The sequence below is a fragment of the Ptychodera flava genome, chromosome 10, assembly GCF_041260155.1.
Source record: "Ptychodera flava strain L36383 chromosome 10, AS_Pfla_20210202, whole genome shotgun sequence".
NCBI lineage: Eukaryota > Metazoa > Hemichordata > Enteropneusta > Ptychoderidae > Ptychodera > Ptychodera flava.
Window position 1 is genome coordinate 15,461,365 of NC_091937.1, and position 24,819 is coordinate 15,486,183.

Consider the following 24,819-nt stretch of genomic DNA (forward strand, 5'->3'; position numbering starts at 1 on the left):
CGTAAAGTTAAAGGAAACATTTTGTTCATTTGGCCATCCAATGTCCCACAAGGATATTTCCCTGCTTCCACTCTCCTAACTACAAAAGTCTCTACGGCCAACTCTTTTTCCACATGCTTTTCCCTTAACCCAATTGCCAAACGCTCGAAAACGGCCGAGTCGTACTTATCGCCTTTCCATTCACCTTTTTCAACTTTCCGCTGAACGGGAATGAAATTTCCAGTTCGCCAACTATTGAAAAAATTGCTCTCACGGCCTTTACAAAATCCCTCACGGACAACTTTTATTCTTATACGAATAGGTTTCTTTGCTGCCTTGTACAGACTCAGGTTTGTGTAGGGAATGTTTTTGCTTGACTGGCATCCCCGTCTGAGACTGTATGTAAGTGTCGATATACTTCCAATATAAATGTAAGACATGTGTGTGTTTGTGGAACCTCTATGAAATCCTGCAGTCCGTTCTGTCATGACCTGCATTGCTGTTGATGTTACTGTTTTAAAGTTTACCTCATATTTACGTCCTCGATAAAACTGTCACAGGAACCTACTTTTATGTGTGAGATCAATCAATTAAGGATGCGGTTCGGCCTGATTACGCTAGGTTAGATAAGATTAGATCTTGATCCGCCATATTTTGAAAATCCATATATGTTCAGATGCAAAACTGAGCCCAAGGTCACCAAGAGAATGCAGACTTCAGTTCGACTCTCCTAAATTATGACGCATTTGAATGTTCAAGAACAATTTACGAATGACTGTAAAGATAATGAAGATTAACACTGGGCAATTGATAGCTTGCTCGACAGAACGTCTGACATGTAGGAACGACAAACGGACCACTTCATATGAAATATGTCAATGCTCCCTGTCGACTAAACAGAAGGGCACCGTAAAAACGGGCAGCTCTCCTTCCTCAGATAGTCACAGGTGAAATTCGTTCTATCGTCTTGCAATCACTTTACACGCCTTCTCATACGCTATTTCTTCCGAGTCGGAATAAATTTGCTGTCATTTACAAGAACAGTATTCGTGGCGACTTGAGGGAACCAGTTCCATACACAGACTGAAGACTAACTGTAGGTCTGACTTTGATAAGGGAACATTTTAGTGCGTATCAAATTTTAACACAAAAATTATATTTAGCGATGACATACATCGTATACCGATAACCTTCGCTCATCCAGGTCACACACTAAGTTTCAAGATGATCAGGAAGGTGCTTCAAATCGGTATATTCTCAAAAGACATGTATTACAGGTACTCAAACGAAAATTTGGTAAACTAAATAATTCGACCTTGACTGTGTAAATGCCAAGATGGGTATCTTATCATATGCCTTGGCGGATTTCCGCAATTTAAGCAGAGGGGATTATCAGAGAGACGACAGACACCACGGGGTTTTATCTGTCTTTGTAAACTTATCTGCCGCCAACATGTAATACTCAGCGCTATATCAGTAAATTTTGAAACAAAGTATGTCACCTGCACTTTGTAGTTGGATGAAGTTTTTATCTCACTGGAAATATTGAAGTTAATTTTTTCTGTAATGTGAGTTCAGATATTCTATATAGATAGTTCTTAGATTGATATCGTCATCTGCTCTAATGGGTCGAAGGTTACGCCCACGTTAACTCGTCATGGTTTTATCTAAACTGGGTAAATCATTCGGTGACGACGATATCGTCGTCCTGGCGGGAAATGCTTTTTGCAGCCATGACGTGTGGTATATTTGGAGTGAAATGCCGATTTAACAATTTATCAACGCAGTGAGAAAAAGCGAGATGTTTTTGTATTTATCGAACTTTAAACTGCGCACGACACATCACAAGCCAGGGGACCAGAAAGCATTTCTTACCATTAGATAAATGCGATATCAATGGAAATGGAGCGGGGTAACCTTCTTCGATAAGCCAATAAACTTGAGATAGAGTAAATTCTTAGTAATTCAAAAGTCGATCATCATCTCATTTTATCCCACTGCGAGTATTATAATTACCGAAACATGAGAAACAAGGCCGAATAGATTTCGATCGGTGTATGATGGAGGTTATAAAGGAACGACACAATGCAAGGTATTTATAGTGATAGGGATTATCTCAGTGGCAAGACAACTAAAAAGACAACTGGTTGGAAAAGATCCAGATCTACGTGTTAATAGGTTTGAAATATTCGCGTAATGGCATACCAATGAACCTTTCTCACCGTGAAGTTCGACATCAGCCCGGACAAAACTTTCTGGCCTTTCCTTGGGCATGAGCACAGTGGGCATCACAATGCATCTACAGCATTGGCTCTTATTGCAACAATTTTGTAAATTTATTTGTAATGTAGCTAATTCCCTTTGTTGCCAAAGTTGTAGCCCAAGGACCGACGCAACGCAACGATAGCCACAACCTTCGCACGCCCCTTATGACGGGTAGCATAATATCACAATTAATTAGGGTACACGGAGAGTGATGTAGAGTACTTGGGGATCCCAATTTTGTGCGCTTTGATGGAGACAATCGATCAAATTTCACGAAAATATGGAGAAAATTTTGTAAGATTTGAATGCATTGAAATTAATTTGAAATTAATGTTGTACAGAGTCTAGTTAATATAATTCTATTGATCCATACTTTGAGAACACATTGAAAAGCTGCCTTGGAGTATCAGAACTCACAGACATGCACGATTAACAACATATCACCATGAGATTTCTACTCAGCTTTTGTAAATATTTCTCGGCAAGGTTTATATTTTATGAAGACAATAAAACAGTCATTAGTCAGGGGGTCTTAATGTCAGCTTGCGATGAACGTTATTAAAAGGGATTTCTTACCATAGATTCTTCGGAAGGGCTTACATATTTTGTACATTCTGCTTTGAAAAGTGCCATCGATTGCATGCAGAGCGATGATGAAATTTTACTCTAAAAGGCAGAATATTTGGCATCCCCGACAAAGTTGAAAGGTTGCCAGTCCTGTGGTTGAGTGGATTTTTAAACGATGATGTGCAGCGATTAACTGATAACTTGGACATCATCATGAAGATAATAGAACATCTATCTACACAAGACCTGACTGCAAAAAGTCACGTTATCTATTTTGACGTGGATGCCAGTGCGTGTATACAAAGGGAGAGGTTTTGTTGGCTAACCGACGTCATCGCTTCAAACCTGTAGAATCGCAGTCCCTGACCGACCTGTTTACACCTGTATACCATCAAAACAACTGTTTTTTGACAAATTGTGACAAAAATGGCGGGCAAAAGTGTCCTATTCATGATCTTCTTTGCCTACGGTAAGTGTGAATTTTCCGACGATATACAAACCTGCATTTCTGTGCTCGGTGTGGTGCTAACACTTTTCATGAGAACATGCCTATCCATGCAATACGGACTGTCTGTGTATAGCTGTCTCGAAATCCCGTCCCACCTTTACAATCCTTTCAAGAGTTCGACTTGAACGTCATGTAAAGCTTTTTCCATGGAAATCCAATCCATTGGCCAGATTTCCCCAATTTATTGAAAGAATCAACTTTTTTGCAATACATGTATTATTGTTTTTGTAAGACCGGTGATGGGAACCTCTATTCAGTGTCACTAAGGGACGAGCCATTAGATCTTGCGAGGAGTGTCTAGAAATAAAGATATGCATTATTTTTGTCCTTTGTGTTTGAAGTCACCGCATTTTCCCACCTGGATTTCTACAGAATGCAAGCATTTTTCAACTAAAATTCATTTTTGTGTGTGTGTTTCTGGTCACATCAGTAATGAACAAGCAGTAACGTTACAAAATCGTATTTTTGCACAAGTTTTGCTGCGGACTTTTTCCATTGTTTTACCAAACCTTTAAAGATCTTATGGTCGATCCTGAACGTCAGCATGTGTCATTTTTGGCAGAGATGCACCATTTTGTGATGTTATACCGTAGCTTCCCGAAGGTGCAGTAGTTGTCGACTGATGGAATTTTGACTTCGAAAGCAGCAAAAAATTCAGTATAGTGTAGGCGCCAAGAGAACTAATAAGACTCAGATAGGGACTGTGGATAATTTCAACACGCGCAATGTAGAAGGAAAGCATTGCGTTTAACCTCGAACCCTTCCCCTGCATAGGGACAATTTTGAAGTTCGAGAACCTGACGTTGAAATTATTGTTTGAACTACTTCCAAACTAGGTAAATTGGCGCTGGGTAGATGAAAGCGTAAACTGCTGGCAGTTTTTTGAACGATTGATGCGAATACATGAATTCTGTTGGGTGACCGTCTCCGTGGCGTACAGTCAGTCGAATGTGCCTGACTGGCTATCAACGACCCCGTGGTTTGATTTATTTCGCTGTACTTTGGGCTTCTTCGTCTAGGAGTGTGGTCTTCTTCATGTGTAGTGTGATCCAAAAACACAACTAGGAGTGTCATCACTGACAGTCGAAAGAGGTCAAACTGTCCAATCATTAGTCATCGGGAACATAGGAAGATACGCAGAGGTCAAGGGTGTAGATTACTGGTGCTCCGACCATGAAATGTAGTCATAGATTTCCAATCCCTTGCTTTTTCCAGTCCAGTAGCGTCAGCACGAGATGTTACTATCATCCCGCAGATAAGATAAATGCTGTTACAAATGACGTGCAAAAGACATTTCCTATTTACAATTGTTGCTTTCAGGATGTACATTTGAATGCTTTATCGCATGTTCATGTTTTTGTTGTTAACGTTTTTCGTTTATTTTGGTTTTCTCTCTTTTGACCAAGATGGAATTGGATTTTATACAACGGAAATTATAGCGATTTGGCTTATAGGCGGCTGGGACGCTTTGAATGTATTTGAAATTGCTGAGAGTTTGCAGCAATTATCAGCGATTCCAGTTTGTCCGAGTCTCGTCAAAAACGCTTCTTGAAAAAGCAGGCCTTCCAACACGTTGTATATAAATTGTACACGTGCACTCACTGTCAGAGAATGGAGGTACCTTCAAAGGCACAGTCAGAAAGTACCATGACACGATAGACATAAACCTAATTAATATACAGTGTACTTGAGTCCTGCTGCGAACGTCAAGGGTGTTTTCAAGGTCACCGTGGCTGTTAGTCTCGGCTGGAAGTCACCGATGTTTTCTGCCATGTCAAGCGACCTTTCAGTCGTCCCAAGTAAAGTTTAGAACGTCCTAACCATCCGAGCGACGAATTGCGATAACTTTTGTACTACCTTTAGATGTCGCTTTGTATGTTTGTTTGTGCCTTTTCATATATTTTTCTTTTTGACAACTTTGGCATTACGTTTTGAACTTCAATATGTTATTTTGTCTGTTTGTTGAAGTTTATCTGGTTTTATCTGAATTCTGACGTGTCGCGAATTAATCAAATCAGGTTAAATATACTTGTATCCGGTATCATTGTCCATTGGAGAGGGGTGACTGATTGTACCTAGCGCTACACTGATAAATACTGAACTACGCGGTGCTAATTCAAAGTACATCTGTATTTACTTCAGATTATTACTCATAGCAAGTGATAGCTATTCACAGGGACACATTCGGACTCTCAAATGTATACAAATCTTTTCTGGTCTACCGCTCGTGGGAGCTCATTTTAAAGCTCTTGGACTAAGTAAATTTGCCACCTTCTTAGTTTTGTGAAAATCAAAAAATGTGTTTTTCTAATGGAGTTAACACAGGGATGGCGGCCATTTTGAATTTAGAAGTTTGGTAAATTTAAGGCAATTTATTTCTCTGGTACCAAAATTTGTGAGGTGACCCCTGATTTTTATTCGAGATTTTGAGAAAAGTGGTTGAACGTTTCATTTAGGAAAGTTTGAGCAAAAGTTTAAGTCTTTCAGTTCCGAGGTGGGAACTATACCTCAAAGGCACTTTTTGCGATCCCTGGGATCGCCTTTTTTCTAGTCTGCAAGAGGATTATGGAGGTGTGATAGCCTTTTGTTTTCCATTGAAATTATAATCTGATGGGTAAATTTTCTGATGATAAAATCTGGTGCCAACGCAGGCCTTTAGTAGTAGTAGTATTTATTTATTAAAGTGACATGTGACATCACTAAAATCATATACATCCCTTATAAAAAAATACAATATCTATAGAGTGAGTGGTCACCCAGCCCAACGGGCTTATAAGTCACTATAGTATTGGAACCATTGAAATACATTTGGCACTCAAATAAAAGTACAACAAAAATCTATTTAATATCATTTCTGAAATAAAGTGCTACGTCGCCTATGAAATGCCTTGACTATATACTTCGCTGTAATTCTAGTATTATTTTCCATTAGGAATGCAAGTTTTCGAGTGTCGTCATATAAAACAAAATCTTTAAGACATCGATTTATCAGGTGCTGTTTAAGTGCATTCGGTCATGGGTTGTGCAGGCTGTGGCTGGTGTCATGTGAGAGCATGGAGGTAATAAGGTCAAATCTGATACAGCCAAGCTGAGATTAAAGTAGATTTATCAAGTAGCCTAAATCTGAATTTAATAGGGATATATACGTATATCCTTGTATTTGCTACCAACGAATTAATCAATGGGTCACATCGCGCGATATACTATCAAGTGAATAGACTTCATTAGTGTATGGCGCACGGACCGTGATGGCGCGAAAATGTTCACCGGTCGATTTAATCCCTGATAAGGCCAACAGGTTAGGGTTTAAGGCATGATTTATGGACCCATAATAACTGTGTTTAGTCAAATAATTGCGATTTAAGTTTTGAGCAAAGGGAGAGGAGACGGTTGGTAGCTAATACATGTCTTTACTTGAAATATCACAGATTGGAAAGGGAAAATATGGCACATTCATTCCCAAGGCTATTTTTAGGGCGCCACTTGCAGAACGTATGATGAATTCGTGAACATCTATTTACGCAGTTGACAAATATGATCCATTTGATAGCGCTTAAAATTACCAGCCGTGGGGTAATTTCACTAACTAAACATCCCATATGGAGTTTTTTATTCAGTGAAATAATTCAAAAATTCGCAATCGGTAACCCATTGAGTGAACGAGAGTAGGAGATTTACAGATTTATACGTTTAGTTGAATAAGAAGACATAAATAGTCGAGTGACTCCCGGGTTGATTGTCCTTTAAGGGGAAACTCAAGCCCAGTCTTAAAAGCGCTATTTGGTCCGATGGACGTCGAACAAAAATCAGACCTTCGTAAATGTTAGTTAGCCTAGAATTAGATATGCGCATAATTAATGAGGTGAAGTGTCCTATGCCATTGAGCTTTACAAATTGTAATTGCTGAGAGACGTAAAAGAAGGTTAAAGGTTATCAAAAGCTATTCCGAAATTAGGGACTGGTCAGTTTCTTCGGCCGGGGGGGGGGAGGGGCCGGTGGATTATTTTTTGCCGACGTCAAAAAGTGGCTGACCCCCCTATTCCAAATTTTGAAAACAGGGTGACCCCCCCCCTATTCCAAATTTCGAAAACAGGGTGACCCCCCCCCGGCGCGCGACATAGGTAAAACAAAAGGTGGACATAAATTATATATATATATATATATATATATATATATATATATATATATATATATATATATATATATATATATATATATTTATATATATATGTGATCGATGCCGTGCTAGCTCGCACGTTATTTTTACAAAAAGGTGACCCGATAAATCCAGACATGGAAACATAGACGGCATATTAGTCCAACGAAATTTCAAGTCGCTAAAACAATAGCTTTTCCCGAGAATCGAATGGAGATACCGACGATCGTTATTTTAATGGCTCAGTAACGTCTCGGCTCCAGTCGAGTCGTGTGGACATCGTACCTGGCGATCCCGGTTGGCGATAAAACCGAAACCTATACACCTCAAACTGAATAAATGAGTATATTATAATCTTCGGGAAAGCGACATAGGAGACACAAGCCTAAAGTCATTCGACTAACAACGATCAATTTCCTTAATCACACAAAAACTCCGTAAAGTCTCGCCTGGAATCAAACTTACAGCGCGGCATAACGCTGTAGCGAAGACAATCTGTCGAGTTGTGTGCAGTGCTGTGGAATCCCATGTCCTTCGAAAGTTGACTCAGACAACACTCAAAACAGAGTTTCCGTTAACAAAATTAGGATGTATCCATGGACGAGATATGTGTCAATGCAAACATCAAAGTTCGTAAGACGAAAACATTGATGACCGAGATCGGGATTGACGAGTTGACACCGGCAGAGACCGGTGACGGCAACGTTGTGGGCACAGACATGCAATGAGTGTGTCATCGAACGGAATCTTTCGCGCTCGCAAAGGTCGTAAACTTGTGTGATATTTGAAAGCCACGGCATCTCTGAGAATGAGAATTACTGTTTCGATCGTGTCGTCTCATTTACTTCATAAATATAATTGTAAATATTCTAAGTAACTCTGAACAGTCGCGACGCAGCTCCGCGAGAACAATAGAATCCATTTGCCGTTCGTGGGGGGTCTGCATACATTAAATTCAAATATATGGCGGCCATTTTCGCACTCAACATGTCCTCGTTTGTCGTGGAATTTTTCACCTTAAATGATTTCATTTCGCGTTCTAAATCAACACAGTCCGAAAACAGAACATTATGAATAACTACATTGGTCAAATCAATGGTTACCTCATCAAGAACCCCCCAAAATCGGCAGGCATGGGAGACAACTCGCGATCGTATCGATGCGATGTAATCTATTCATCGACCGTAAAAAGCAGCAAAACGTTTGTGTCCAGAGTCGAAAATGCACTGAACCCATAACAGATTATGTTTTGACCAAATAATCCACTTCCATACCGCATTCTTTTTTAGGACGGCTATGCCAATTCGTCAAAACAGTTCCCGCACTCAGTTCACCTACCGATGCAGCCAAGAAGCGCCCTCAATGGTCACAAGATCAAATCTTACCTTACTTCGAATTTGCGCTGATCAAACTCAGATGAAGGTCGCTCACTATTTTTGAAATCGTGCTGCTTTATGATTAGCTTTATGATCTGAATCTAACAATTACAAGATTTTTTCACCTTTGTGGCTCATGAAAAAGACAATATTTAAGCATGGACGTGGCAACACAGCTGAACACGGCGGATACTACCACATGTCAATCGAAATACGAGTTTTATCAGCGAAAATAACAAACATCGGGACATCCTTTGGCGAGTAGGTGCGAAATAAGGTCCGAACCCTGTCTGGCAAGAAAAGTTTGGAATTTAGGGGCCTAAGAGGAACAATCGCCGATATGGAAAACAGAGCGCTGGCGCTAAATCAACTGTCGCCAAACATTTCCGTCCACACGCCCTGCAGCTCTATAGGTGAAACCAGTCACCGTACAGGCAGAGTTTTACTGCAAAATTTTACAAGTCTTAATGGATGTACCGGTTCCATATTCCACAATTTCGTAGCACAAGGATGATAAAAGACATTTCTGTTAATGGTTAGGTAAATCGCTGTCTAGGACGGTTTTGCCAATTTCGAAAAGAATCGGTACGTAACGAGTAGCTGGAAATCAACGTATTACATTCGTAGACATATAAAATAGGTCGATGTCGTATGTACAAATATCATGCAATCGTCCACACAAAGGCAACGTCTTCCTTTAATACATACTGCCTGAATTAGACAGACAGATTAACAGATGTTCGAGAATTCCAACGATTCCTAACTCATACCACTTATATGATCGTACAGCTCAATCCGCCATGAGCAATCCTGGCAACCTGCGCAGAAAAAGTGCGCAGTTCAAATTAACCGCCAAATCGCGGAGCTGCGTCGCGACTGTTAATACTATGGTTATCCGTCGCTAGCACGGTGAAAGCTATGTCCGCCGATGGCATCGGTACAGCGCGAGACAATGATTGACACGTTCACGTGACCGAATCCGTACGTATGGTTGGTGGAGACACCCTTTAATGTAGCAAATTTCAGCTTGATGGGATTTATGAATGAAAGTATCTCCTGGGTGACGGGCCGCTTTACTCTTTAAATGAAAGTAATCCGCGTAAGTAAAACACAAATCGCGACGAAATTCATGCAATTTGTTACGATAATTTTGATCCATCTACGTCAAAAGAAAAATAAGAAGACTGTTCATGTGATAAATATATAATCCCATGGTATTTTTCTCTGTTTGACGTCATCGTATACTCGTGTTTTTCGCGGAGCCGCACAACTTCTCGCCTTCGGCTCGAAGTTGTACGGCTCCGCGAAAAACACTCGTATACGATGACGTCAAACAGAGAAAAATACCATGGGATTATATATAATTATCACATGAACTGGCCCGAATTCCCACCTGTGTGACGTAGAACAGGACGGATAAGAAATCCGAATTACCCCTGTTGTACGTCATCAACCGGAACTTTTTTCTTTCATGGTACCGTTGTCATACGTCGCGATACGAACAGATTTGTTGTGATCGATGCCGTGCTACATTTACAAAAAGGTGACCCGATAAATCCAGACATGGAAACATGGAAGGCATATTTGTCCAACGAAATTTCAAGTCGCTAAAACAATAGCTTTTCCCGAGAATCGAATGGAGATACCGACGATCGTTATTTTATTAGGTCAGTATTATAACGTCTCGGCTCCAGTCGAGTCGTGTGGACGTCGTACCTGGCGATCCCGGTTGGCGATAAACCGAAACCTACACCTCAAACTGAATAAATGAGTATAGTATAATCTACGGGAAAGCGACATAGGAGGCACAAGCCTAAAGTCATTCGACTAACAACGATCAATTTCCTTAATCACACAAAAACTCCGTAAAGTCTCGCTCGGAATCAAACTTGCAGCGCGGTATAATGCTAGCTGTGAGTCAGTGTGACGACATAAGCTGTCGAGCTGTGTGCAGCGCTGTGGAATCCCATGTACTTCCTGTACTTCGAAAGTTGACTCAGACAACACTCAAAACAGAGTTTCCGTCAACAAAATTAGGATGTATCCATGGACGAGATATGTGTCAATGCAAACATCAAAGTTCGTAAGACGAAAACATTGATGACCGAGATCGGGATTGACGAGTTGACACCGGCACGGCAGAGACCGGTGACGGCAACGCTGTGGGCACCTACTACATGCAATGAGTGTGTCATCGAACGGAATCTTTCGCGCTCGCAAAGGTCGTAAACTTGTGTGATATTTGAAAGCCACGGCATCTCTGGGAATGAGAATTACTGTTTCGATCGTGTCGTCTCATTTACTTCATAAATATAATTGTAAATATAAAGTAACTCTGAATACTACGGTTATCCGTCGCTAGCACGGTGAAAGTCCGCCGCTGGCCAACTTGTCTTGGCATCGATACAGCGCGAGACAATGATTGACACGTTCACGTGACCGAATCCGTACGTCTGGTTGGTGGAGATAACCTGTAATGTAGCAAATTTCAGCTTGATGGGATTTATGAATGAAAGTATCTCCTGGGTGACGGGCCGCTTTACTCTTTAAATGAAAGTAATCCGCGTAAGTAAAACACAAATCGCCGCGACGAATTCATGCAATTTGTTACGATAATTTTGATCCATCTACGTCAAAAGAAAAATAAGAAGACTGTTCATGTGATAAATATATAATCCCATGGTATTATATATATATATATATATATTATATATATATATATATATATATATATATATATATATATATATATATATATGTATATATATTTATTATATTTTACATTTTACATGTATAATTATATTTTAAATAGTCATTCTATGTTTTAATGAAATTGTTAACATGTCAGTTGTAAGATTTCAAATTGTCGATCTTAAAGTTTGAATACAGTACATTTTGAATGAGCTGTATTTTGAATGAGCTGTGAATGTATTTCACACTTTCTATGCTTAACCAGATGTCCTGAACTGTTGTACAGAAATGGATGTCAATCATTAATATCAAAGAGGAAAAAGCAGTGAATCAAAAACTTTGATGGGTGTTAAGACTTGCCAACCATCCAATCAAATCTCCTGAGGAGCCATAGAGAGCTTTTTTAGCCAAATCTGATGTGTACAGTGTCTGAGAGGACCTTTCTTGTAACATTGAAACCATAAAAGCACAGCTAATAAGGACAAAAACTGCCTTTTTTAACTGTTATTTTGTTCATAAAAAGCATCTTTCTACAGAAAACCTGTGACACAAAGGAAAATAATTGCATCAATGAGAAGGAAAGATATCTTGTCATTTTTCTATCTCTAAAATAAGTCACTGTATCAAATATATATTGTGAAATATTTGTGCATGTTGCTTTCTCATACTGAATTCTCATAGAGAGAACATCCTTTTCATATGAAATGCAGATTTCATAATGTACACTTTCACTTTGCAAGCATCAAGATATCTCTGATTTATTAAAGTATAGCGCCCGAAGGGCGCGCCGAAAAATATGAAACATCCTGATATCTCTGATATATATGCCTTGTATATTAAAGTCATGCACCTGAAGGGCATGCTGAAAAATGTCTAATATATTCAAGTAGTACGCTTGAAGAGCACGCTGAAAAATATTGAACATACAGATATCTCTGATGTATGTATGCTTGATATGTTAAAGTTGGGCGCGCCGAAAAATACAACTGAATGATGAAATTTGTGGCTGACACTAGCATTTTAGGCAATGATGAGCCTGTGTCAATATTCAAAAACACACTGACCCCCCCTATCGGGTATTTCAAAAACATGGTGACCCTATCACAAAAGTCAACAAACAAGGTGACACCCCATGAATCCACCGCCCCCCCCCCCCCAGGCTGAAGAAACTTACCATCCCTTATTGAACTAATTTGTTGTACTCACCCTGTCCAACAAAAATCAAACGTCTTGCCCTATTGGTTGGCCTGCAATTAGACATACGTATAAGTAATTGTGTAAAATTTGCAAGAGTTACCTTGTGGCATCAAGCGCTAGATCTGTACCTGGTGGAGTTGCTAGATACGTAACATAGGTCAAAGGTCATAATCAGTCATCCAAATTTGACAACAAATTCTTGTCCCATTCTGCTCTATTTCCTACAAAAACCAAACCTCCAGCCCGATTGGTCAGCCTGACACTTGATGTCCCTATATAATTATCCAGGTGAAGTAGCTAGGTCTCAAAGGGAAAGCTTCCAGGAGGTACCATTCACCATCTACCTGTGTTAGTTGCTGAATTTCTATTAAGTAGATTAAAGTTCATAAATATCATCCCAAAGTTTTCACAAATGCTACCATGGCCACCTAGCCCCGAGCCCGATTGAAAAGATCTTCGCAAACCTGCATGTACTGCGATTGGTGATCAGACACATTGCATTACATTGCATTGCATCAGACTGTGTAGGTTTTTGAAAAGACGAATTTTCAGTAATATCTTACAGTTTACGTGACTTTTAGCAAATTGCAATATGGCCGCCCGACCAGGTGACTTATTGAAATACTAGTTTCAAACCTTCAAGAACATAAACTAATGATAATTTGAGCATTGCAATTTGAGTGAAAAATATTTCTGGAGAAGAAGATTTTATAGATTAAATGAGAATACGAAAAAATCACAAAGGATGATTTAGTCTCTCTTTCTGACTGTCTCTCCTGCCCTCTGTCTCTCTGTCCCTGTCGACACGTCTCTAAGTCTCTCTGTGTTTCTGTCTCTCTGCATTAAATTCGATAATCACTATGACACCCCATTAAGGTATAACGCGCCTCGGGGACGAATATTCGAGCTTTCAAACTTTTACAATTCTTTTCTGATATACCACTTGTGGGGGGTTCATTTTTAAAACTCTTGGTATAAAAAACTTTTCACCGGCTTAGTTTTTCGAAAATCGAAAATTTTATCTTTTTGCCATAGATTTAACACAGGGATGGCGACCATTTTGAATTTCAAATATCGCAAAATGTTGGGTAATTTGTTTCGCTAGTTCCAAAATTTGCACGGTGACCCCTATTTTTATTCTTGATTTTGAAAGAGAATGGTTGAAAGTTTCATTAGGAAAGTCTGAGCAAAAGTTAAGTCTTTCACTTTCGAGACGCAACTCTAGAGGCTGTCTATATAAGAGTTCTTAAAGGCCAGGGCTGGGTATAAATAGCAAGCTGCCCCTGTTGGAGTTAGTTCATGCAAAGCGTGGCCAGGGTGGCGTCACGCTCGATCGCTCCGTAAAAATCATGCCAAAATGGTCACAGGCGAAGAAACTTAGGCGTCCATGCACATGTACCTAACTATGAATGTCTAGTGATTGAATATATAGATAAAATTGTATGATTTGAGTATAAATAAAGCTGATTTTGGTCGATGAATGTATTTCTCTTTGTCTTCAACTTGCGTGGCAAGCGACCACAACAAAGGTCTGCAAGCTGTCAATCAAAAAAGGACGCGCTACAGGTGTGAATCGGTAAACGTTTGCGATGTCAACATGTTAGATACGCACAGCCATGTAATTAGATGGGGCGACCGCAGTGCAGAGCCGCATGCACTCTTTAGCTGGGTAGTCTGCTAAATAGATCGATTTTCAGCTCGATCTATCGATCCTGTAGTCGATATGCCCACCTATCAAAACATCCATTTAGGTTGCAGTGCCGGCATGTCGACTACGGGGTCGATAGATCGAGCCAAAAAGCGAGCAGACTACCCAGCTCGAGCCCCTGTGACTGCTAGTATGCCACCCAAGCCATAGCGCGTTCTCGCGTAGACGTCGTACACGCCGCTATTTCCGATCGTTTCTTCCACAGAACTAGTCATTTAAAGTTCAGATTCAAGTTGGATTGTTCTGTCGTGAAAAGTATTATTATTATCGTCTTGCCGTTTTAAAAGATTTTGATGACCTAAACGACATCGTGTGTTGCTCCATTGCCATGGAATCCGATGTCAAGCAAAGACGGTGACTTTTTTCAAGTTGAATAAAATTTCCTTACTGGTTGCGAAATACTCTTGTTCACAATCGATTAAACCATTGACAGTGGACTGTCTCGATTCTCCCGTCTATGATTCGATATTAACTGACTCATTCTTTCTCTTCTTTGTCGATCGATGAAAGTATTTTCATCTTCAATACTCTGTCCTAATTTGACAGATGTAATATCCAAACATATATTGTCATTAGTTTCTGACCAACGTACAAAAACTTGGCTCGTTCGCCAAAGCCATATCTGACGAGAGGTTTTGCGAAACAGTGAATAAACATATTGGATGAACAGCCATGACGATACCCTATGCATTAGGGGGATATTCATGTTTCAGTCTCCTGGGAAAAAACCCGGGGATGTTTAGGCAATAATACGGGCGATGACTCAGTTGAATAAAAAAACTTTTCGGACATCTTATTTTTATCTAAGCGTACATTTGTCGGTTTGATGTGCGACCGTACGCAGATCGTTCATATTCTCCATAAAACTAGTCAAAACAATTCTGCGACAATGATGGTGTCTCTTCGTGAACGTCCTTGAACCCATGGCCGCGACCATTGTTTTTTTTATGTGTTCCGTGGTTGATGATTGGTAGAATTAATGTATCAAAATTTGAAGACACACTAGATTGAATCCTGTGATTGTTAGGAAATTGACGGTGTGTAGGGACGGTCACAGTCCACGGACCCACTTGGAGCATCAGCAGTACATTGCATCCTTTCTGAGAATGAACAGCGTGTTTCCATAGCTACCATACGAAATCCGGCTTTGACCAATGTTCCTGTCCTGTTTCGGAGGATAATTTTCGAGCTGCGTAGCTACTGTTGAGGTTCAGATAGCCGAATCTTTCGTGTTCGAAAGGCTTATCGATTTACAGAAAATACTAAACTTTTGTTATTAGTTAAGTTTACATGTAACCCACAGCACACGGGGCAAAGCCAAATACCAGGTTGGAAAATTTCAGCGAGTCGCTCTCACCAGCGGTCGCGAGGAAAAAAATACGTCGGTATCATTGATGCGCCATGTTTATTGTTGTTTGTACGACTTAGATAGTTTGAAAGTCATAGACTTTCTTAATGGTGAAATTCATATTGCCATTCAATATTTTACGCACGAAGTCACCTGTGCATTTAAATACGTCCATTCGGAAGCAGAAACGTTTACAGATTTTCAATGGTGATAACTAGCTTCAGGCCGTGACATGTCTCCAGTTACGAAGTTTACCCGTTCCTGAACCGTTACATAAAAGTCGGCAAAATTAAAACATCAAACGGCTATACTCGGAAGAGAGAGAGAGAGAGAGAGAGAGAGAGAGAGAGAGAGAGAGAGAGAGAGAGAGAGAGAGAGAGAGAGATGGTTTATGCAGTCGCGAACTTATCATGGTCTTTAGGATGGATGGATACATTTGCTCTGCACAGATATCGAAAATGTACAGATACTTTCCCGAACTTTGACTAATTTCATAACAAGAGTAGAACAAAACCAAAAGTGTTGAGGTAACTCTTCAGATGTTTGATTCGCAAGTTTGCTAAAGATAGATTATACTTACAGAAAATAGTCGCTGTAGTCTTCTGTTCAAAGAAATATGTTCTTCAACATCACGTTTCTTATGATCGGTGATATTACATTTTATTATTTCTATAAACAAGGTTATAGATTAATGCACCACGGTGTGAATTTACGATTAATCCAACGATTTCAAACCGTAATTATTTTTTTAGTCAGAGGGCTTTTAGTAGTTCTGTAGACGAAACGATCGGAAATACGCAGAGTATCTTGGCAATGGCACGACGTCTACGCTATTGTTTAGCTGCAATGATTGTACACAGTTGAAGCCCGGGCCCCCGGGTAAGCCTAATTCGGAACGTAATACAGGGCTTGACAATTCCTATCGCCCGACCCCCGGGACAAGTGAAATTTACGTTCGGGCAAGTCAAAAATAAAATCTGGTCGCCCGCCGGACAAGTTGTTTACACAACTTCTGGCGCAATCAACGCGAACCTAAGTTGCGGTTTGTGCACGTGTCGCCCGATTTGCGTTGTCGTTCACACAAAATAAATGTCAATCACTGACTTTTTTAGATACAATCGTGACGTTCTTCTGAGATTCACTTGGCGACCGTGCAGTACTTCAAAATCATTTATGCGGCCTCGCGAGGTAGAAGAACATTGTTGGCAGATAGTTTGTGGAGTGATCGCTGTAAATATATGAGTATTTTACGGTAATATTTGCACTAACGCAAACAAGGCATTGTGCATTTTCGCGAGCCAGACCTACGCAAAAATCAAGCAAAGCTGTTGCCGTAAAGAGGCACGTATTTTACCACGATGGGCATTGTGTAACTCTGAGAAACGACATTGTGATGATTTACGACGGCACCACGAGGGCCAGCATGAGTGGGATCGTCTGAGAATCGACGACTCGATGTGATGTTTCTGACGAAAGATCTAAACATAAGTGTTATGATGAGGAAAAAACGCCGTAGATGTTATCTCCCGAAATGGAAAGCACGGTGGCCTTGGTTGAAATATGACGGTTCCAAAATGTTCTATACATCGTGTCTCAAATACCCCACCATTGCCAAACCAATGGGAAAGCGAAATGCTTTTCTTGACGGATGCGGCATGTTTCGCGTTGAATCGATAAGGTCTAACGAGTTTCAAAAGTCAACCGCATTTGGACTGTTTGGCGCATCACAGATGAGATCGTGACGGGGACAATGATTGTGGAAATTTTGTGGGTCCCGCTGAGCCCGATACGGTTTCACTTGCCAACACCCCGATCGCATGCACTCGCAATGCGAAAACCGAATGACGACGACCAGTGACAGAAACTGACCAATCATTTTACTACGGCATTTATGCTTGCCAAACATGGGAAGCCGAATGTATGATATGTACCTTCATTGATGTTAGACCTGCGTACAGCCTACAGGTCTGTGTGTTCCCGGCGTTATACAGCCTCTTGTGGTAGGGGACGTATAACGTCGGGAACACACAGACCGTACGCAAGGCTATTTCAATGTAAACTTTTGAGAAAAACCGGCGTCAACATCGGCGAAATTTACCAAAATAAGAAAGCCCTGAAAGCCGCTACGGAATTCGTCGCAAGAATTTTGGTCCTAATTATTACAAATGGAGGACAAGTAAAATTTTTGTGAGGACAAGTGAAATTGAAAATCCACTTGTCCGACGAGTGAACTGGAAAAAAATTGTCAAGCCCTGGTAATAACGTCGTTAGTTGCAGCGGCGTGGTGCTGTACCTTTGTCATTACTGTTGAAGTACACCTGTTATTGCTACAAGCATCGCGGGCTTCACGAAACGTTGTTTCCCAGTGTACTGGTCTCGCCGTTATATTCAGTTACGTATAATCTGTTGTTTGCATGTCAACACATTGGCCTGTTTACAACCTCCTGTGCACACTAATCGTGACCGTAATTTACAAAGACATAAACATTCGATCCCGCCCGTGAATGTCAAAGGTGAACGGCATTAACTTGATCCCGGGTATCAAGTCCCTGGCCTTTAACTATTTTGTAAATTTCCACAGCAGCAATAACTCTGTGTACAGCATATCCAGAAGCACTTTTGGAAGGCTCGAACCGATTTAGGAGTCACAGTGTGCAGCGAGCAAGAAGAGAGGCAGATGAAATACCAGATACTCAAAGAGATTGTACGGACCCAGACAATCCAGTGAGTTGAAACCTCAGTCACTTGGAACATTTTGACCTAGCTAATGTGAAAAACATATGTATTTCCTGTAACCTTACTCCAGAAAAACATCCGATCCTTAATAATTTTTTTTTCGCTTTTTCAAAAGAAAATCGAATACTTTAAACTGAACCGTACTTTACGGTTCTCGCCCAACACAAAGAAAATTAAAAAGTACTCCTACCACATACCCTAATTTTCGGCGACATGTTATGGGAAACACATTTTTTTATTCGGCGTTATGTTGGTTTCGTCGATTTTTCCCAGGGGTCAGTGTTATGTGATATGATCAAATGTTTTATACTCCCAGAAGGGCAGGGTGATCTAAAATTTGCTCATACCGCCACCACAGGCAATTTAACAATACCATAGATCTGGATCCTCTGGAAATCGAAGGTTCATGGTGAAGCAAAGGCACATGCATATGTCCGCCTCTCAAACACGTGACAGTAGCAATGTAACTGGGAAACTGGTATTAAGTTTTAATCTCCATTTTCAGTCCACGATCTTGACAAGAAACCTGTATTTGACACAACGGTCCCCTTCTAAATGACATATTCAAACTACTTTTTGACCCGCTAAAATAAACTGAAGGTACCATCATTTAAAGAGCAGATTTTGATACTGTCTTAAACAAGAACTGCTCTCGACTATGAATGGTAAAGAATAACAGTTTTTGGCTCAAAATGTTGTTTGGAAGGTAGAGCAAGACCACTGAAAACATTTTTGTTTGTACTTACCATTCGTTAGTATGATTCATTTTTTCAGGAACAAAGTGGTTCCATACTATCAACGATAGATGTAATAACTCATGGCTAAAAGTTTCTTCTTCAACATAGATCAAAATCATTTATTGACAGTTTCGTTTAATTTTACCATTTGTCAATGCGATCCCTTTTTATGTATGTGTGTTCCTACAGGTATACCCACCGACAACAGTCGAGACGGGAGACAGGTTGGAAGACTTGCGGGAAGAGATGGAAAAGGAAGAATATGACGCTGAGGCCTACATCGTGCCGTCAACAGATTCTCACTATGTACGTACCCCGTGGTTTCATTTATCGGGCGTGAATTTCTATTCTCTGAATAATGAGTTCCGTGTTATGTTTTGAGCATGATAAAAATACCGTAAGCAAATACACATGTAAGTATGTATCAGTATATTTGTGATCACTCCTATGACACAGACTGTGTTAGGGTTCGTCCGTCCTTACTGTTCCCCACGTGTACTTATGTTCTGCCTGCCTTGCTCAACAGGGCGCGTCATGTCATAAGAGACGGCACTGGATCACAGGAATGTCTGGCACGGCAGGTGAGTTTGTCACCATGTATTTAAAACTCTGACCGGAAGAAAAACAAAGGCATACCAGATTTACACCAGCAAATGACATCGGCTTTGATAATTCCCACATTAGTGGATACATATCTAACATTCTTTAAATACACCGAAGCCAGACTTAATGCTTCTGTAAAGTAACTTTCCAATTGTTGTTCAACAGAACTAAAATCAAGAAAAACAATGCATTTAACATGCATAAGACAAGTAGGTTTCCTACATAATGATATTGATTATTTGATAAACTTTCGGTATAAATAAAACAAAGCGGAAAACATGTGAAATGTATTTTTTAGTAGCTCACACATCTTTGAAATGAATTGTTGGTTCTTGGAATGGAATATCTGCGAAGCGAAGACTTAAATTTTCTTTTTCTTTTTTCACCCTCGCTGGTGTTGCTTAAAACTATCGCTATTATACATGTCAAAGGAGTGCACTGTCCACCTGTTCAGATACAATATGCCAAATTTTTGAAGTCGAAAGAAATAGTTTGTTTTTCAAAGTGGCCATCCCATGTTCAATTTCCAGTGGGCCATGCTTTATTAGAGATCGTCCGTCTTTCCTTCTTAGCACCCGAAGAGATTAACTCTTCACCACCACAAAGCACAAAACCGACAAAACATTAAATTATTGTTTTTACCTTTTATATCATGATGTAGGCCTGGCCATTGTTACGAGAGACGAGGCAGCGATGTGGACCGATGGACGATACTTCCTACAATCCGAACAACAACTTGACTGCAACTGGCATCTTATGCGCCAAGGTTAGATAACATGTAAACAATAAATACAATCATTTTCAGTAATAGAGCGCGAAGCCACTGCAGTGAACTGCAATAAAACTGCTCACACTAATTAGTTTCAGCTATAGCCAGCTGGCAAAGTCGACAACATTGTATGTCCCATGCAGACAGTTTGTCTGGGGAAGTTGAAATAAAAAAGATTTGTACATGGACCAGTGCATGGTAATGTTACATTGTATCTTAATCTTGAACACAGGGTGCCAATCGTAAACTCTCATTTACAACTCGAGCCTCAGACAGAGCTAGTTTTGCCTTTGTACAAGCAGACGTTTTGGTCTTTATCAAGTAGCCTTGTGCAACATCAAAGTGGCCACGGCTACAGCTAAAACTAATTAGTGTAAGCAGTTTTATTGCAGTTCACTGCAGCGGCTTCGCGCTCTATTACTGAAAATGGTTGTATTTGCTTTGTGTACAGCACAATGGAAAGTGCGAACATCGAGTAGATCTCATAGGAGACACATATAGGAGCAAGAAATAGACACAATAGTAAAGTGAAATGTTCGAAACTGTATAAATTGTTTTGGGGTTTTTTTGGGTTTTTTTTTTGTTCGTATGTGTGTGCGTGGGGTCGTACTTTCGCAGATTTCAATAGTGCCCCTACACATGTCACTTCGAAAGTGAAACACTAAGATTTGTGAATTACAGTGGGGCAATTTTTCAAAAAAATAATCGTGCCTCCGACGACTTTGTATCGTCCCCAGGTGAGCCCGAGACACCCACCGAATGGGATTGGTTGATTGATGTTCTACCACCTGGGACCGCTCAAAATCCAACCAGAGTTGCTTTTGACCCGACCGTGGTGTCACTAAGTATGTAAACACTGTTTTACAAATTTTATATATCACCGTTTTATTGACTCGAGCTATACGTAACATCGGAGTACATTATAATATTTGCGTTGAGGGGCGACATGACAATCATTACACATGTATTAGCAACTGAAAGAAAACTTCTCAAGACAAAGCGATTGATAAACTGATGATTAAAGCAAAATGAAAATTGCAATTTATTCGCAAGGAATGAACAATGTGCTTCTTTCGTAATTCAAAGAATTTCAACCAATGACTCGAAATGATGTCCATGATGTTTTCCTTTGTCATTTGTCTGGAGTGTTGAAACAGCCTGAACATGTCATACTGCGAAAACATTTATATCTCAATTTTCAGAGGTATATGAATGTTCGTGCCAAAGCCTCTTATATATATAGCATTGCTCAAATCATAATTTGTGAATTCGATATTGTGTTGTTAAATAAACATCACTTGAAGATTGGAGACCGCCTTTTTCACGTCACTAGATGACGTAATGACCAGCGCGTTAATTTTCCTCACATTACTCTTCGTCCTCTTAGGCTTGTATAATTTGTATGAGGATGCCTTCCAAAGATCTAGCAAGCACATTGCGATGTACTCTATCGAGACGAATTTAGTCGATGTGGTGTGGACTGATCGGCCTGACTGCCCGAATGAACCGCTGAATATTATGGACATCGAGTGGGCAGGTTTGTACAGTTCGGTGAATTCACCGTTGGCCCAGGCCCACCAGAAAAATTTTGGTGGATCTAAGTGATGTATGTGGCATAAACTAGGCATTTTGCCAGAATGTTGACGCACAAAAATTGTGCACTGGCACGGATATACAAACTAAATCCACTGGAACAGCATTTCTTCAATATCAGGAATTAGGAATGTTTTAATTTGGGAAAGTGAACTGAGGAAGCTGGAAAACAGTTTTCCATGGCGAGTCGTCTGGAGGAGATGAGAACTTCCTATATAAGGTCACGATATATAACGTCAAAATATTTGCATTGTTTTGTTACAGAACGAAAACTGTAATTGTGAACATTGATACATTTCATAGTCACCGATTCTGTGAATCAAGAATTTATCACACACTGACAATCCACAACACTTTGACTGGGGCATTGTTGTACTTGGGCCTCAGCCCAAGTACATTTGTTTTCATTCCGTGGGAAAAAATTCTGTAAGGTATAACCATTTCTGGCTGAGACCAGGGAGGGCAAAATATCTTGGCTTCATCTTTCTTGGCATAATAAATGGCGTAATGATGTTAACTGAATGGAAGTGCTGCTCTCAGCCAGTCTTGAATAAGTGAGATGTGAATATTAATGCTTCTCTATCTGAGTTTTTGCCACAAAATCTTCTGAATATAATCAAAATGTGCATCGAAATGCAACAATTAATGCACCCTCCGTTTCATAGGCGATGGCACGACCCTTGCTACACCCACTGGACGAGCCAAAGTGGGAGGGGTAATTTCAGTTTGGTTGAACAGGAGGGCTCGAGACCAGAATTTAACATTTAAACTTGAAACATGTTTAATCGCTGACAAGATGTGGACTAGTCTTAATCAAAGTGAAAGAGTGAAAAGGAAAGGTTTTATATCCCGGACACAATGAAAAACATTACGACTGGAAACTGTACCCCCAGTTAAGAATAGTAATGCCCACAGCGATGGAGAACACTTATCCTTGAGCTGAGAAAACCAGACCATCATTTCGAAATAGAGCTGCAGATTCGAGAAGCTCGTTCAAATAGCTAGGTACACCCCATAAAGGGGTGGTTTCGAGTTTTGAGGGCAAATTTCGCCTCCTTCATATAGAAATCGTACGTTTGTTTTTCCAGGAGAACACACCATTTGACACAAAATTTGCATGTAAAGGGGTCGCCAGTAAGCACGTGGTCAAATCTGGCATAAGAAACAATATGAAATGTTGGGTAAAGCCAGTCCAAAATAAACTGATTTGAACTTTTGTGTTTTGTAATTTATACCACTGCAGTAACATTACCTTTTTTGACAACATCACACAATGTAATACGTTTTGAAACTGAATACTCCGACGTATTCTGTGTCTCCTTTGCTAAAAAATATGGTATGCCGATTACTATGTAAGGAGATGATGACGTCAAGACAGATTTGCAGTGCGTTTGGTCCTGGATGGTGCACGTAGTTTTGTCAAGGTGGCTTGTGTATTTATTTCCTAAATGGGAGAGATTAGGGTCGATTTAAACGAAGGCCGAAGAATGTTATGATACTCTAAGCGAGCTGAACTCTAACGCGAATGGTTGGATAATTTGGAGGATGTCTAGAATGATCTCGTCTCATTAAGATTATTTAGCGGTCAGTATTGAATTTCAACTGCGTCACAAGTTTGCGAAATGAGTATTCCGTCGAACGGTCAACGAACGGTATTTTAGAAATCTAGAGACATGGCACATCGCATTTTTATTTTAGTATTTTATATTTTACAAAAGATTTAAGAAGCAATGATTTTGTCGAAAATTCTGAAAAAAAATATATGAAAATTTGATCGCGAACACATTTTCACGTTGGGGTCAACTAGCCCTGCGTACGATGCTGTGTGTTCCGCTACAGCTAATCGCCCCGCTCACCACAGCCCTGCAAAGACCCGTACGTAGGGTCGGTGACTTCAAATCCATTTTGGGACTTGACGTAAAAGCCAAATTACTGCCGAAATTCAGCGTTCTTGGGCCCAAGTCGTATCCCACCCTACCTCAGCTACTCGATCGCTTCCAAAACGACAGTCTTTTATTCACTTCTCGTAAATAACCGTCGATGTCGGCAACTCTCTCGTTAGCCCTGCGTAACTGTACGATGCTGTGTGTTAGCTGTAGCACATAGCATCGTACGCAGGGCTAGGGGTCAACATGGGGTCGCAGCCATGTTGCCTCAAAACTTATTTCTGTCTGCACTCAAAACTCAAAAATGTCGGATATGAACCTGAAAAATCGATGCAATTTTGTCAAACTTCGGCGAAATTTCAGCCTATAGACAAAATTTCATCCAGGTAAGGTAAATTTACTGAAATTTGATCGACAAATAATCCTGAGCTTGAACATGACAGCTCGCCTTCTCCGGGAAGTCAAGCATCCAGCTAGCTGCACATACACAGTTGCCCATATGGCCAGGTTTATGAGATTGTTTTCAAGCGACGGCGGCAGACCGTATGGGGCTCTGGATATGAACCTACCGCCGGTGTAGCTGTAACAACTGTTGCGTTGTTTTTAGTGCCACGGACGAAGTCCTGGGGGAGTTATAGGTTTGGTCATGTCAGTCCGTCGGCCGTCCGTCCGTCCGTTCACGCAGATATCTCAGACATGC

At 40.4% G+C, this 24,819-nt stretch overlaps 1 protein-coding gene across 1 annotated transcript in view; it reads left to right on the forward strand.

Moving 5' to 3' along the window:
- The first annotated feature begins 3,060 nt into the window (after positions 1-3,060).
- LOC139142105 (xaa-Pro aminopeptidase 1-like) overlaps positions 3,061-24,819 on the forward strand; it is a 35,366-nt gene continuing 13,607 nt past the window's right edge. Inside the window, exons 1-7 of the mRNA XM_070711928.1 lie at positions 3,061-3,280; positions 18,380-18,519; positions 19,458-19,574; positions 19,795-19,849; positions 20,533-20,637; positions 21,378-21,485; positions 22,028-22,177. Of these exons, the coding sequence (XP_070568029.1) occupies positions 3,238-3,280; positions 18,380-18,519; positions 19,458-19,574; positions 19,795-19,849; positions 20,533-20,637; positions 21,378-21,485; positions 22,028-22,177 (718 nt within the window). The 5' untranslated portion in view covers positions 3,061-3,237. The remainder of the gene's footprint in view (positions 3,281-18,379; positions 18,520-19,457; positions 19,575-19,794; positions 19,850-20,532; positions 20,638-21,377; positions 21,486-22,027; positions 22,178-24,819) is intronic.